The 14,827-nt window shown below is 35.0% G+C and overlaps 1 protein-coding gene across 3 annotated transcripts in view; it reads left to right on the top strand.

The window, feature by feature from the left end:
* LOC116996510 (CUB and sushi domain-containing protein 3-like) overlaps nucleotides 1-14,827 on the top strand; it is a 614,657-nt gene that overhangs the window by 549,047 nt on the left and 50,783 nt on the right. For all 3 annotated transcript variants that reach the window (XM_033060271.2, XM_033060262.2, XM_033060252.2), the window contains 3 exons: nucleotides 6,483-6,656; nucleotides 8,039-8,212; nucleotides 11,540-11,725. In XM_033060271.2, coding sequence (XP_032916162.1) covers nucleotides 6,483-6,656; nucleotides 8,039-8,212; nucleotides 11,540-11,725 — 534 coding nt within the window. The remainder of the gene's footprint in view (nucleotides 1-6,482; nucleotides 6,657-8,038; nucleotides 8,213-11,539; nucleotides 11,726-14,827) is intronic.

Raw genomic sequence — 14,827 nt, 5'->3', positions numbered from 1 at the left:
TTGGAGAACGCTTTTATGAAGTGAGTCTATGAATTAAAATGCAAAAATGAAGACTGAAGTTTACTTGCTTAACAAGGCATAAGGAAGTATGGTTCCCATACATGGGTAATACTAGAGAAGCTTTCAGTAAAGGCAATGGATAGAAGAAAAAAGCTGTTTAAGTTAGTGTGTAAATTAAATGCCAACATTTGCACTTCCCAAACAATAACATCAGGAATAGCTTTCATCTCTTCCCCTAAGAGAAAGGCTACACTCTATGTACTGTGTCTTTGTCTGAATTAAAAAAAAATCCATCAGACTGAGCAGATTATGAAACAAATAATTGATTCTGAGTTATCTGCATTTGCATTATATATGATTCAGAGAATTTTCCTTGGACTCTATCTGGTCTAGTCCTCTGGCCTAAATGCCATTGTTTCTCATATGATTTTGAGTTGTCAAAAAGATCTGTCAATAATTTAGACTAATTTTTCTTCAAAAGGAGATGGAACATGTTTTGTGCACCTAGTTGAACTTCTCAGTGTTCTTCCTTCGAATGAAAGCTAATTTGTTTGTAGCAAAACCACTCAGCACATTTAAGAGTTAGAAGAAAGATCTGAACCAAAATTCTAATGTGAACACAACCTTTGATGTGTTAGCTGGGGAATATTTATCCCAGTTTTACTCTTTCTTTCATAAAAAAATGCTGGTTCAAAATGCTAATGAGTCACTGTTGGCAGCTTGTTACTTATAAAGGAAAAAACAGTTATCCATCAGCTCTGTAGAGAACAATGCTGTCCATGGAGTTAAAAGAATAGCAGACATACCATCTAGGCAAAACAACCATGTAAGCTAACAGCAAAGAATGTTCAGTGCATTAATCTATCAGTGGTATTTGTTATATTTTCTCAATCAGCTTTCAGTCACTGAAAGGCTTCTGTGTCTATGTAAACTCTGAAGTGTAACCTCTCTGCCACTATTTTCATACTTGAAACTTCTAAAAAAATATATAAGCAACTAACTTCTTCATCTTCACTCTTTTTAAATATCTTTTTTAAACTCTTGGTGTTTTAATTGAGGGATATTCTGTGTCTCCAGTGTTACTGAATTAATATATCTGGAGTCAGCCATATGCTTCTCTTTGTTCTTCAGTCCCACTGTATAATAATAACTAGACTTTCAAATTAGGTATATGATGTTTCATCTGTAAGGAATTATTCAGCTCTTTCAAGGAATTCAGCAGAGAACTTCCCTCTGTGGGCCATGGATTAAAAAAGATTTAAAATAACTTTGCCATTTATCCTGAACAGTTTTAGTACAGCTTGAGCAGCTGTCAAGATGAGGCTCTTCTGAAAATAGCAATAGAAATGCCCCAAGCCCTGTTTTGTCCAGGGCTGTGCCTTCTTATATCTTTTTATGAAATGTAAGCCCTGTAAAGAAGAAAAAAAATGCCAAGAAATAATTCTTCCTTTTCAACTGAGGTCATCTTGACAGGTTAATTAACTTCGTTGAATAATAAATAACATAAATCTCTGTTTTCAATAATACATTGGTATGTAAATTTGTTTCACTACTGTGCTCATGTTTGACACTACTGACAACTAAAATAAGCATAGGTATGTTTTTTGCCATTTAATGTAAAGATTCTGTATTCATTTATTCCTGTTCTTTTCATCTCATAGAACAACCTGCAGAAATCTCATTTACAGCTATGGTTTCAAAGGGTCTGACACTAAGTTATTATGCTCATTCTTCATTGCTAAAGCAGGATTTCATGTCAAATTAGGTAATTTATTTGGTCCTCACAGGTTATTAATATCCTTCATTCCCAATCTTTGACTAATTTTGTTTTATAATAATATTTCATGCAATTATTCTTCTCAAGTTTTGCTAGACTGGAAATTGGAATGTTATGTTTCTTATTTCTCATCTCAAATCTACTACCAGTAAAACCTTCACATTTAGTCTCTTTAATACTTTTTTTTTTTTTGTAATTTTCACTTGTCTTTGCAAAAGTGGTATCTTTTGATTCATTATTACAAGTTAGAAGTTACATGAAGATCCATGGGTCTCATCTGGATTCATAGAACTACTACAAATGTCTTTTACATCCACATCATAGAAAAAATGGAACTACAACTGGTTTTATGGTACAGCACAAAAGTAGAGATATTGACAATGGACAAAGATGCCATGAAAACATTCATGAAACATAGCCAAAAGTAGTCTAGAATCCTAACTTAGTGTGAAGTCAGCTATTAACTAGTAGGATATTAGAATATATGTATTTCACAAAAAAATCCTTATAATAAAAGTTTAAATGAAAGTCCTGAAAACCAATTTCAAAGCAAATAATAAAAGTTGTGGAAAATATTAATGAATCTCTAACTGTTTTGGATCTTAGGGAATTTACTCATCTGCATGAATCACGGAAACTCCAGTATAGTCCTCCTGTGTTCTCTTAACAGGAACTGTGTACACCATTACATGTACTTTTCATAGCAACTGTCTACCACATGCACCTACATGACAGTTGTCAATTACTTTATTTGAAAATAAAACAAATAATGCTGAACCCATAATTTTGGGGTGTTGGATTGTTTTGGTATTGGATTTTTCCCCTCTTTTTTTGTTTGGTTTGATTTTAACATTTTTTTTTTTTCGATCTCTCAGTCACACTAAACTTCCTCTGGAAAGCAGAGTAAAAACTGGCAAAAAATCCTGCAAATCCCCACGGGGTTTTTTTTGTTTGTTTTGTTTATTTGTCTTGGGATTTTTAGATGGGTTTTTTGTTTTTGTTTTTTTTTTTTGCAGGGGGGGGGATTGTTTGTGGTTTTTTGTTTGTTTCTTAGGGTTTTTTTGGGTTTTTTTGTTTTTTTTTTTAAATCTCTTTTAAAAATTTGAGATAAAAAATGTGTCAGAAGTCTGGTATATCCTGTTTTTAAATTATATTTACTTCCTTTTTACTGTCACTGATTGATTTAGAATTCTGTCATGGCCAAACAGTTTTATAATACCTTTATAATTTATAGTATAATTTACAGTATTTATAATTCTTCATTAATTCAGTTTTATCTTTCAGTTTAGAAATCTTACATAGGGATAGAAGAGTCTTTACTGCTTTAAAAATATCTTTCATTACTAGTAGTGGGAATTTCACAATTGGTCATGCAATACAGTTAGTTCTCCAAAGACATAACTGTTATACAGAGTGGGAGGAAATAATCAAGACAGAGGGATTTGAAGTAACAAAATCATAGAACAGCCCGAGTTGGAAGGGAATTGAAAACTCATCTGATCCAACATTTCATGGCAAAGGCAGCTGAGATGGGATTATCTAGCAACCTGTTTAATCACATTTTGAAAACATCCAGGGATGTAGACTCCCATCACATCCCTGAATAGATTGTTCCAGGGAATGATTGTTCTTACTCTCAAAACAATTCTTTGTTATGTCGTGATGAAACTTTTCCCAGTGCAGCTCACATCCATTGTCCTTCGTCCTCTCCACGTGACTCCATGAGAAGAGAGGTTTTTTTGTAGCCACCCCTCAAAGTACTGGAACACTGTGATGAGCCTCCCCCCTGCCTGAGACCTCTTTTCTTGAGGATCTAATGCCTTCAGCCTTTCCTCGTAGAAGAGGTTTATTCAACCCTTTGATTATTTTCATGACTTGCATTTGCAAGTCTGTCTGAATCTTTCTGCATCTTTCATGTGCAGCCTGGCAAGCACTGAGTAGAGTGGGATGATCACATCTCTACCACTGCTAATTATATTTCTGCAGATGCAGCCCAGGGTCCATTTTGCTTTCACTGTTGCCGCCACACACTGCTGACTCACAGTCAGCTTCTTGTCCTCCAAGACCCCCAGGTGCCTTTCAGTGACACTGGTCCCCAGCCATACAGATCATGGCTAGTTCTGGGCTCCTTGGTTCTGTCATGCCAGGGGCAGAACCTTGCAGGTGTTTTTGTTAACATCATGCAGTTCTTTCTGGCTTGCTCCTCCAGTCTGCCCAGGTCTCTCTAAGATGTCTCTTTCTTCTCACATGTCTGCCTCCCCCCCAGTCTGGTGTCATCAGCAAACTTGGTGAGACTGGTTTCAATCCCATCATCCAGATAATTTATTAAGATATTCAACATCATTACCGATCCTTAGGGATTCCTGTTGTGATATGCTTCCAGCCTGAGTGAAAACCATTGATACCCACCCTTTCAGTGCAGCCTGTTGACCCAGTTCCTACCCATCTTGAAGACCATCCATCCAATCTGTATCTTACCCTTTTGTTCAGGAAAAGGCTGTGGGAAATGGTATTGAATACTTTTCTGAATTTGAGGTAAGCAAATACACTACCTCTCTCCTTGTATGTAGTAGAGGTTGAAGAAAGTAAAATGCAAAGAAGAAAAAAAAGTCAAAAGAATTCAAAACTAGGGTATGAGAGGTTTATGAAAATGAAAGGAAGTAGGGTAAGAGGATGGGATTTTAAAATAATTTTTAAATTTCAGGAGCAACACTGGAAAAGACATAGATTTGTAATGAATTTTCACCTTTAGAAATTGTATGGGTTTTGTAAAGTCCACACACAGTTGGAGAAACTGCGCTGTGATCTTAGTTACCTCACATGTTGAATTGCTTCAACTTTATTATCTCTGCACAGGAAACAGAGATTGACCTTTCTGGTGAAGTATTCTGCTTTACTCTGCCATAAAGCAACATTAAATTTTTAATTAAGAACCAATGCATATACTTTAATTAAAAGCAACTACAAAAATATTTCTTTGAGCATGATCTGAATCACTGCAGACTGACTGGTTCCATTTTTGATAGAATCTGATCTTCTACAGCTCAGTTTTTATTCCTCATCTGGCTAGTCCTGTTTATACTCAGAAATTTTATAAGACAGGGAAATTAGTTCCTTTGGACCATGTTCAAAAAAGTCTGCTACATGCTGAATGGCCCATGAATTTCTGGGAAAATCAAGAAATACTCTGACAAATTTTTTTAAGATGTGTTATGCCATTTTGTCCTAGAACATGAATTTCATTTATGCCTGTTTTTCACATAAGACTGAGGGAAACAGGGAGGGAACAAACAAAGGATAATATAGCCTTGAATAGTACCAGATTTAGACTCCTCCTCCTTCTGTGACTAAACAGAAGTCAAACTGCAGTCATCAATCTAATATATGTGGAGGTTCATATACTACCAATACTGTAAATTCTGGTTGTTTTATCATGATTCATACAATGAAATACAATACAAAGCTCAGGATGTAAGAAAATGTAAGATTTTTTTTTTTTTCTTTTTTAGGAAATTTCTTGCCCCAAATGAAAGAGGCAAAATGCAGAAAAATACATCAGGGTATTAGAAACATTTAAAATTTCAAAGGAAAAACCAGTCCAAACCATATTGGTTTTAAATGTCTTTTCTTATTAGCAATCTCAAGCTTTGGAGATTTGTTTGCGGGGGCTATTTGAGGAAAATTAGAAGAGAAAAGGAGAGCAGAGGAGTTTGGGTGGTTGGTATTTTTTTCCCCAAAAAAGATCTAGCTGAAACACTGCTCATGGTTTTTTTGCTTGTCTTAATCTTGTTGCAGTGAATTCTCTACCATATGTCACAGTCTTTATGAAGTCAACCATTCTTAGAAGGCTTTCCCATTACCACATTTTTTGCTGAATCACAGTGCCCATTTTCCAGAATTCATTATGAAAACAGTAACTTCACAGAGTTTGTTTTTCTCCCCAGCCTCTCTATAGACTAAATGTCTCTTTTTGACTTTCATAGTGAGAATACAATATTTCTCATATTTTGAGAATACAGAGTAAAATATTAGGCCTCGGCATAGTAAGATTTTTGGTTGCTACATGATTGCTGAAAGATTTGGTGGCCGTTGCGATGACTACCTTCAGCCAAAGGATGTTAATCTCTTTAGGATTCCACTGGGAAGGAAAGAAAGAATGGAAAACGTTACAGAGAGTCAAATTCCAGGAATGAATTTTTCAAGTTTTTTTTTTTTTATTGTACAAAGGCTATATTTAAATCTCTCCATGGATTGATACCGATAATATTTGTATTACTTTTATGTGGAATTTTTCTATTTAGTTAAATGTATGATGTTTTAATGTTGCCTTGTTAATTTAATCATAGCCAAAATAAAACTAAGATAAATAATATATTTTTACATGTTACAATAAAAATGAATTATTCATATTTTTAAAGGAAATTTGATTATATATATGACGTTTAATCTCTTTGCTAAATAATAATTTTGTAATTTTTATAGGCATATAGTTATACCAAAACAAGTGCATGACTGCAGTATTCACCAAGCTAATAAAAGTAAAGCTAAAGGTCAATAAAACACCTGGAAAGATATTCAGCATTTCTTTGTTTTAGTTAAGAAAGCTTATTTTAAATTTCTATGGCATATTTACTGATTTTTTCTTTCTTTTTTTTTTCTTCTTCTTTTTTTTTTCTTTTCTTTCCTTTACTATAAATCAATCTAGCTGGTCACTGTGGTATCCCAGATCTTATAGTCAATGGACAAGTAATAGGAGAAAATTATGGCTATAGAGACACAGTTGTTTACCAGTGCAGTCCTGGTTTTCGGCTGATTGGCTCTTCTGTAAGAATATGTCAACAGGATCACAACTGGTCTGGCCAGCTTCCATCCTGTGTGCGTAAGTAAGCATGGCAATGCATACTGATTTATGGCACAGGAATATCTGTGTCAAACCAGATGAGGATTGAATGATCCTCTAAAGTATGGGGCCACATGAAATCTATGGTACATCTATCAGGTGGAGTTAAGTGTTGTCACCTTAAATTTCTACATCCTTTGGCTACTGAATACCTGCTGTTATGGATGTGAAAATTCTTCAGAAAGTGATAGGACTTATGAATGCCACTACTCAAGTTTAAAAATGTCTTTATGACCAGTAGTGGCTTTCAGAAATATTTAATGTATATTTACTTTTGGTTACAATTAGATAGTTTAAATATTAGTTAGATAAATAAACACTGTTGATGTAAACTGTCAACACTGCAGGTTAAAATGCTTTCTTTACCAAATTATATTTTCTTTTATTATTCTTCTTCCTCTGCTGTTACTTTGATTTGTGGTTTTGGGGATCATTTGCCTGAATATTGTGCTTTGTTAATGAGGTTTCTTTTGCATGATAAGTGTGTCAAGCTATCACATGAAAGATGTTTAAGCAATAACAAAAAAATCATGTATTTAATTTAGAAAATATGAGATTTAAAGTAAATTATCACAATTTTCAGGTTTAGTAATAGTGTGTTGAAAGTATTAATTGGCTTCCAAATATCCTACAGCTGTATCTTTGTAGCAGAAATTCTCTTAATGCCAAGTCAAAGCACACAATGTTCATTCATTTATTATATGATGTTTTAATTTTTATTTTTAATTACTGATTAACATTTTTATTACCAATAATTTGTTAAAAAATAGAAGAAAGTGTTTTAAAAGTGGTTTTGGATAACTCTGTAAATATTAACCTGTGTCAAATTTTCCTTACTTTTTTTGACTGGTTTTTGTGCAAAAAATAAACTTTACCTTCCGTCGACAATTTTTGTATAAACATAAGAAAAATCTCACTGTGCCAAGAGTTCTGGGATTTTTTTAAAAAATAGCCATAAATTTATAGCTCCACTAAGGCTGCTATTTAGGCCACAAAGATAAAATATTGAGTTGACACTAAGATAAATTTGTAAGAAATAATACCTGAGGAACTAAGGTAGTGAAATATTTCATTTCAATTTCAGGCTGTACGTAATGAAACTCTAGTGCTTGCTTTTCTCCTGCTTTGTCAGAACTTTTTTCGTTATTTACTTTCATTACTGCATGTCAATTTCTATTCAGTTTATTTAAAAATTAAACTAAGTTCTTGAACATGAATACATCATGGAAAGTACGTAGTATCTTATGATATCAAAACCTGAAAATACTATTATATAATTATTATCTATTGCATAATAAGTAATGAAAAGTGATAACATCTTGTTCTGTTTTTTGGGGGCTTTTTGACTGGTTCTATGCTAGCTGTCAGCTGTGGTCACCCTGGTAGTCCCATTTATGGACGAACAAGTGGAAATGGTTTCAACTTCAATGATGTTGTGACATTTTCATGCAATACTGGGTATGTTATGCAAGGACCTACCAAAGCTCAGTGCCAAGCTAACAGGCAATGGAGCCACTCACCTCCAATATGCAAAGGTAAGAATGCAGCCTTTACAGGTTTCTAACTAAATGTTGTAAAATTAAGGCTGAAATATAAACAGATGTTAAAGGAACACAAGATAAAGTGATTCCTCTTTCATCAACAGAGATTTTAAAAAAAAAAATGTTTCTGCAAGTTACTTAAGCAAAATAATGGAGAGATAATTAAGAGCTTAAATCCAGAAATAATTTTCTTTGCATTTTCAGCCAACATAGTTCTAACAGAAACATAAGAAAACCTAATTTTTTTTCCTTTTACATTTCCATTGGTGCTCCACTGAGCATCTTCACTTTTACAATTGTTATTCTGTTAACATTGTCCATTTGTGTTGGTTCTCAATCCTTCTAGATGTTATATGTACAATTCTTTCATTTAGAAAAATAACACTATGAAATTAGTTCTGTTTGAGTCTTCATAAGGAGTTTTAGGAAGGTTTTGTCACCCCTGTCTTTTTAAAATCGCTATGTGCTTTTTAAATAATTAGTTTTATTTAGAAAAGTGTACTTTTTGCTGTAACTTGCATGTACATATGCAGAAATTCTAATGATCGTTTTTCAGCATCTTCTCTGCAGCTTCTATTGATTTTTATCAGTGCGTAAACTAAAGAATGTGTTTTTATAAAAGTTTTATTGACTTTATTTTCTTTTCAGTAAGTGTTCTCCACTTTTATTTGATCATTTTCCCCTAAGAAATACTGCCAAGTAGTTTACAGAACTTAAATTTAATTGATGATGAAGATAATATTTTCTAAATTTACAATACTAAACATGTACTGTATATTTAGGGAACCTACTTAATCTCATTTTCAATCCAGTTGCTTTCAGTCACTTTGGTATTCTTGTATTGCCAGGTAATATGCCAAAGTGCTGACAACTTACTGGCATGTAGGGATTAGTAAATAAGTTGATCAGGTTACTCTGAAATTTTACACATTGCTGAAATTGTATATTGGCTTTAGAAGAGAGTTTAGAAACAAAAATATCTAATCTTGTGTTGAGCATCATTAATCATATCTGTAATAAGCAGTAAAATCCATTCTAATGAATATGATTTTGTTTGTTTTAAAGTTAAATAATAATAGTAATAAAACTGTTACCTTGCATATTTGTGAACTACCAAAAGTGCAATATTACAGAAAAGGCTGCACACCATTGTGAAGACTTTGCTTTTGTCTCATAAATTTTTCATGTAAATTCAGCAGTGCACTTGCTGTTATATTATTTACAACCTTGTTAAATATGTAATTTCTTAGCCAACAATACTCCTATATGATAATGAATAAATATACGAATAAGAAATATAATAATAAATAAATTCTTTTCACTACTTTAAATATATCCTTAGTAACATGAACATGGACAACATTCTCAGGGACATGATGTGATTCTTAGGGCTGTCCTGTGCAGGGTCATGAGATGACCTTCAATGATTCTTGCTGGGGGAAAAAAAAAAGAAAAAAAGACAGAAATGTAGGCTAGACTTTCCTCCAGGAAGGAAAAAAAAAAAAAATCAATATTGACCATCAATGTAGCTAACAAACTGTTCTCTCCTTTACTGTTAAAGAAGTCAAATACAAGCAAAAAGCTATTTCTGTCCTAGGAGAGACATACCTGGTATGTTTTCTAGGCTTGTGGTACCAATATTTGAGACCTGCTAGAAGAAGCACACAAGCAGACTTCAACATTTAGAATAGTTGCTAGAGAGGACATGAGCCATAAAATGACTATATTAAGTGATTTAGGTAGGGGAAATTCAAATCTTGAATTGCATCTGGCAATACTGTTTTACCTTTGCAAATGACAGAGCTTTTCAGCATATTTTGATAATTTCATAAACAGACATGCATGCACATTTACCTCTGAAATTCAACAGACATTAATGCAGGGTCCTGTCCCTGGGGAAGAGTGACCCCAGTAATCCCATGCACCAAGACAGGCTGCGGGAGGATGTGCTGGAAAGTAGCTCAGCAGAGAAGGACCTGGGAGTCCTGGGGGATACCAAACTGACCACGAGCCCAGCAGTGTGCCTATGTGGCCAAGAAGGTCAATGGTGTCCTGGGGTGCATTAGGAAGAGCAGTGCCAGCAGCTCAAGGGAGGTGATCCTGCCCTTTACTTAGCCCTAGTGAGGCACACCTGGAGAGCCTGGAATGTGTCCAGTGGAGCTCTACAAAGGTAGTTAAGGGACTGGAGCTTCTGTCTTACAAGGACAGGCTGAGGGAACTGTGCGTGTTCACTCTTGAGAAGAGGTGACTGAGAGAGGTCTTCATCACTATCAGTAACTGAAGGGAGGGTGTCAAGAGAATGGAGCCAGGCTCTTCATGGTAAAAGGATGAGAGGCGATGGGTAGGAACTGATGCACAGCAAAATTCCACCTGAATACACATGCAGATATATAGATTTGCACACAGGTAAAAATATGTTTGTCTATCTACTATTACTATCCTTATATCCTTATAATCAACTGCATGTTTATATACATGTAATTTACATGCACATATATAAATATTCAATTGATTATAAGGATATAGGGATAGTAGTTTTTATGGGAACTTTGAATTTCTTGAGTAACTAAATAAGAGATGATGTGTTTTCTTGAAAGAGGAAACCACATAAAAACTGTTAAAATAATCTTCATGACCCCCAAACTAAGTATTACACTGAACTCAGATAGCTGTAAGACAAAAAAAGGGGGGAAAATCCATATACAGGAATTTTCAAAAATATAAATTTTAAAGTGCTGAGGACTCAAAAAATGCATCAGTATTCTTAACCATTTAAGTTAGCCACTGTTTTAAAAAGGACCTACCTACTCATTTGTTGGGACATGTTCTTATTCTGTCAAGCTCATCACAGTCTTACCTAACTGACCTTGTGCCCTTTAGCTCAAAACCTCTGTCCTAAAGGTGATCCATTATCAAAATGTTGGTATGGGAACATAAGTATGTTTGCATTTCTGTGTGTGTTAGACCAAAGTCACATCTAGCCCCAAAATACGTTTCTATTTGTGGACAATAGTCTGTGTCAAGGCAGGAACATAAATTCTCTTTATTGGTATGTTCAGAAACTTTTACTGGCCAATAATTTTACAGTATCATCACACTGTAAAGAAGTATTTTCTTTTATTTGCTCTGGGTTTGACATCTTCTGGCTTTAGTGTCTTGTCATTTCAGTTCTTCTTCCTAATTCACTACCATTATATAAAAAAGTTAGGGTATATAAAACAGGATAGCAACACATTGTATATTTCTTATACAAAGAATAGGACACCATTTTAGGAGACTGTATTAATATGGCTTTCAAGTCTGTGCTCTTTTTCTTTTTAGTGGTCAATTGTTCTGATCCTGGAATTCCTGCAAATTCTATAAGAGAAAGTAAAATTGAACATGGAAATTTCACATATGGCACAGTGGTATTTTATGACTGCAATCCTGGATATTTTTTATTTGGCTCTTCAGTTTTAATTTGTCAACCAAATGGCCACTGGGACAAACCTCTACCTGAATGCATTAGTAAGTAGATAATGAGTTTGCTTCTACAAAGGCTGTGGAACAGACGTGGTATTATTTTACACAACATTTTCATCAGTCTCATGACAGCAATTGCAATAATCATATTTATATATACATTTGTGTGTGTGCAGTACTGATGGAGAGTCTCAGTAGCTGCTTAAGCAGCAGTTATATTGTTCTTGTATGCAGTGAATAACATATAATACTGGTGAAATACAACAGCCAAACAAACATCTCTGAATGCTCCAGTGTAATAATCCCTGATAGCAGGGATATAAGGTCAAAACCTGTCCATTGAATTTCCCAGAACACCTAAGATGTCCTCTGGACAATGTCCCCAGTTTACCACATTAATACATGTATCTGAACATCATGTTCATATGCAACCTATTTACTAAGGCAAGTGGATCAACACAAATAGGTTATTTTTATTCTGGTTTGTCATTAACAACTTTCTAACTGTGATGCAGATACAACCAGAGATGTTTCTTAGACTTTTAATTGACTGGGAAAGTTGATTTACCTGTTTCTCTATTAGTCCATGAAAAGGATTTCATTTAAGATCAACATTTTTCACTGAGAAAGGCTTCTTTTCAAGGGATTAAAGGGAAAATAGGCTAAAGGTTCCTTATTCATGAATCATGGACTGATATTTCCAATACTGCAGCTATCTGTTCTTAAGTGGCTTCACTAGTTCTACTATTATCTCTCTAAAAATAAGACAAATTAAACATTTTCATTTAAAAAAAGCTAAATTATTTTCAGCTAAAAATTTCAGTTATGGAACTTGTCCCTTTCTTTGATGGGATAAGTAGCTTGATTGCAAGTCACAGTTAAAGTGTCTGTTGGTTTCACATTGAATTTAAAGGCAACATTACCATTTCAAAAAGACAAATATTGCTTAACAGCAAAATATCTCCAAAGAGAAATTAATTTAAAGATAAAGTTGCAAAGATTTCTTCTTTTTGCATTTGTACTTTAATCTCTCAGTCATTTTTATCTGAATTGTCACAAGTAATTTAATAATACAGCCTTTATTCTTCTTTTAAAAGAGCTTTGGGAGTAAAAGTCATATATGTACTTTTGAAAGGATATCTCCTGCTTTATTTGTGTCATTTTTATAGAGAGGTCAGTGAATTCTACCTAAGTGGTGTCCAGGATATTTTGTAATTGTAATCTGACCAAAACTTTTAAGAGCCTTTTTTAACAGCTTCTGGAGTGTTTTGCAAATTATTACTAGAATGGGACTTTTTACAATGGCATGTACTGATAGCACAAGGAGTAATTGTTTAAACTGAGAAGATTCATTTAGATTAGGTATAGAGAAGGGGTATTTTTAAATGAGTGTGGTAAAAAAAGAAAAGAAATTATTAGAGTTTAAAAAAAAAAAGAAACTCAATAAACTTTTCATATGAAATCTCAGCCTGAAAACATTAATATGAAATTAAATTTTGTAGCATACATAATCAAATTAGGGTACTATTAAGGGTACTATAATTTTTAAAGTCAGTTATTAGGGATCCAAGACTTCTAGACATAAATGTAAACAAAAAGCATATATAGGAAAGCCCAAAGGTGGAAATTGTAAGGTACCAGTATGAAATTAACTGTGTCCTGGATGACATCTGAATAGGGCAAAAGCATCAATCAAGAACACTACAGATAATAAAATATTCTGAAATACTGTGAATGTTCTTCACAAGAAAAAGGTCTCATTTTGTTGAAGCCTGCATCACCAACATGCTTTTTTATTGACAACGTTCTACTTTTCCATGCTCAACAGTCATCCATAAGTGATAGTAGATTTTAGTTAGAAGTAATTACAGTAATTTCACGATTACAACCCACACCGTTTTGACTAAAATTTTGCTCCCACACCGGAAATGCGGCTTACACTCAGGAGCGGCTAATATGTGAATAATTTTCTGACATTTCCAACCCCAGAAGTGCAAACCGAGGTGCCGAGTCAAGCAACCTGCCAGTAAAACACAGCTTTACTCGATTGTTACACATTAGTTACTCTGTTGCACGGCGAGTGGAGCCAGGCTCTGTGCAGGCAGCGCAGGGTGGGGGGAAGTCGGGGGCATCCCTCCTGCTGGCTCCGCGGCCTGGGGAGAGGCGGGGGACTCCCATCCCCTCCTGCCGCTGCCGCCGTGGGTGCCAGTGGGCTCCATCCCTGCCTCCCACCCCTGCCGCGGGTGCCGGCGGGCTCTGTGCCTGCCCCTGCCACCGCGGAGCAGTGCCGGGCCGGCCCCGAGCGGCCTGGCCGAGCGGCAGCGCCAAGCTTGGCCACCTGGCCATGTCAGTAGCCGCGAGCCCTCATGGTCCAAGCCAAGCCAGTAAACCCCGCCATCCCGTGATTCTGTTACTATTTGGCAACTTTGTTGCACGCAGCTCCTTGCTGCGAACGACAGAGCAGCTTATAATTGGGTGCGGCTTGTGTATGGACAAAGAACAAAATGTTTGCCAACACCCGGAGATGCAGCTCATAGTCAGTGCGGCTTGTAATCATGAAATTACTGTAATTAAAAACATAACATGCTGAAAACAAGTTCTTGTTATGTTGATTATTCTAGCCATTTTACTTAAAGTCCTCAAAGCCTCCAGAATGGTCACAGGGCTCAGCGACACTAGGTAGAAATCAAAGTCAGTCAATAGCTTACCACATTCCTAAATCCTTTGTGGTCCTGTTAGAAAGGTTCTGCACCATGAAAGTTGGACCTTTGGGAGAACATGAAATTAAATCTAAATCAGTATACACATAAATTAAAGCTCTAAGATGAAATTAATTGTTTAAGAAAGACAAATTGCCACGTATGATTTTGATTTACACTATATTGTACAATCATTGTACTCTTGCATGTATCTGAAATGCCATGGAATTGAGCACACCCTGATTAGGCTTACTGATCTGGATTTTTCTTTAATAAAAAAGTTCCTGTAGAAAACAGTATTTAATTCAATGAAGTTTTGATAACTACAGTTGTATGATTCAGCAGTCTACTACACTGATATTTGCAGCTCTTGTGAGTTTCTTGGTACATAAATACAAATATTTCTGCCAAAAATAAACTACATACCATGGACAGATGTAAGATACAA

Source organism: Catharus ustulatus, chromosome 1 (assembly GCF_009819885.2).
Source record: "Catharus ustulatus isolate bCatUst1 chromosome 1, bCatUst1.pri.v2, whole genome shotgun sequence".
Classification (NCBI taxonomy): domain Eukaryota; kingdom Metazoa; phylum Chordata; class Aves; order Passeriformes; family Turdidae; genus Catharus; species Catharus ustulatus.
Note: the sequence above shows the minus strand (reverse complement) of the source record. Positions and strands in the feature narration are given on the sequence as shown.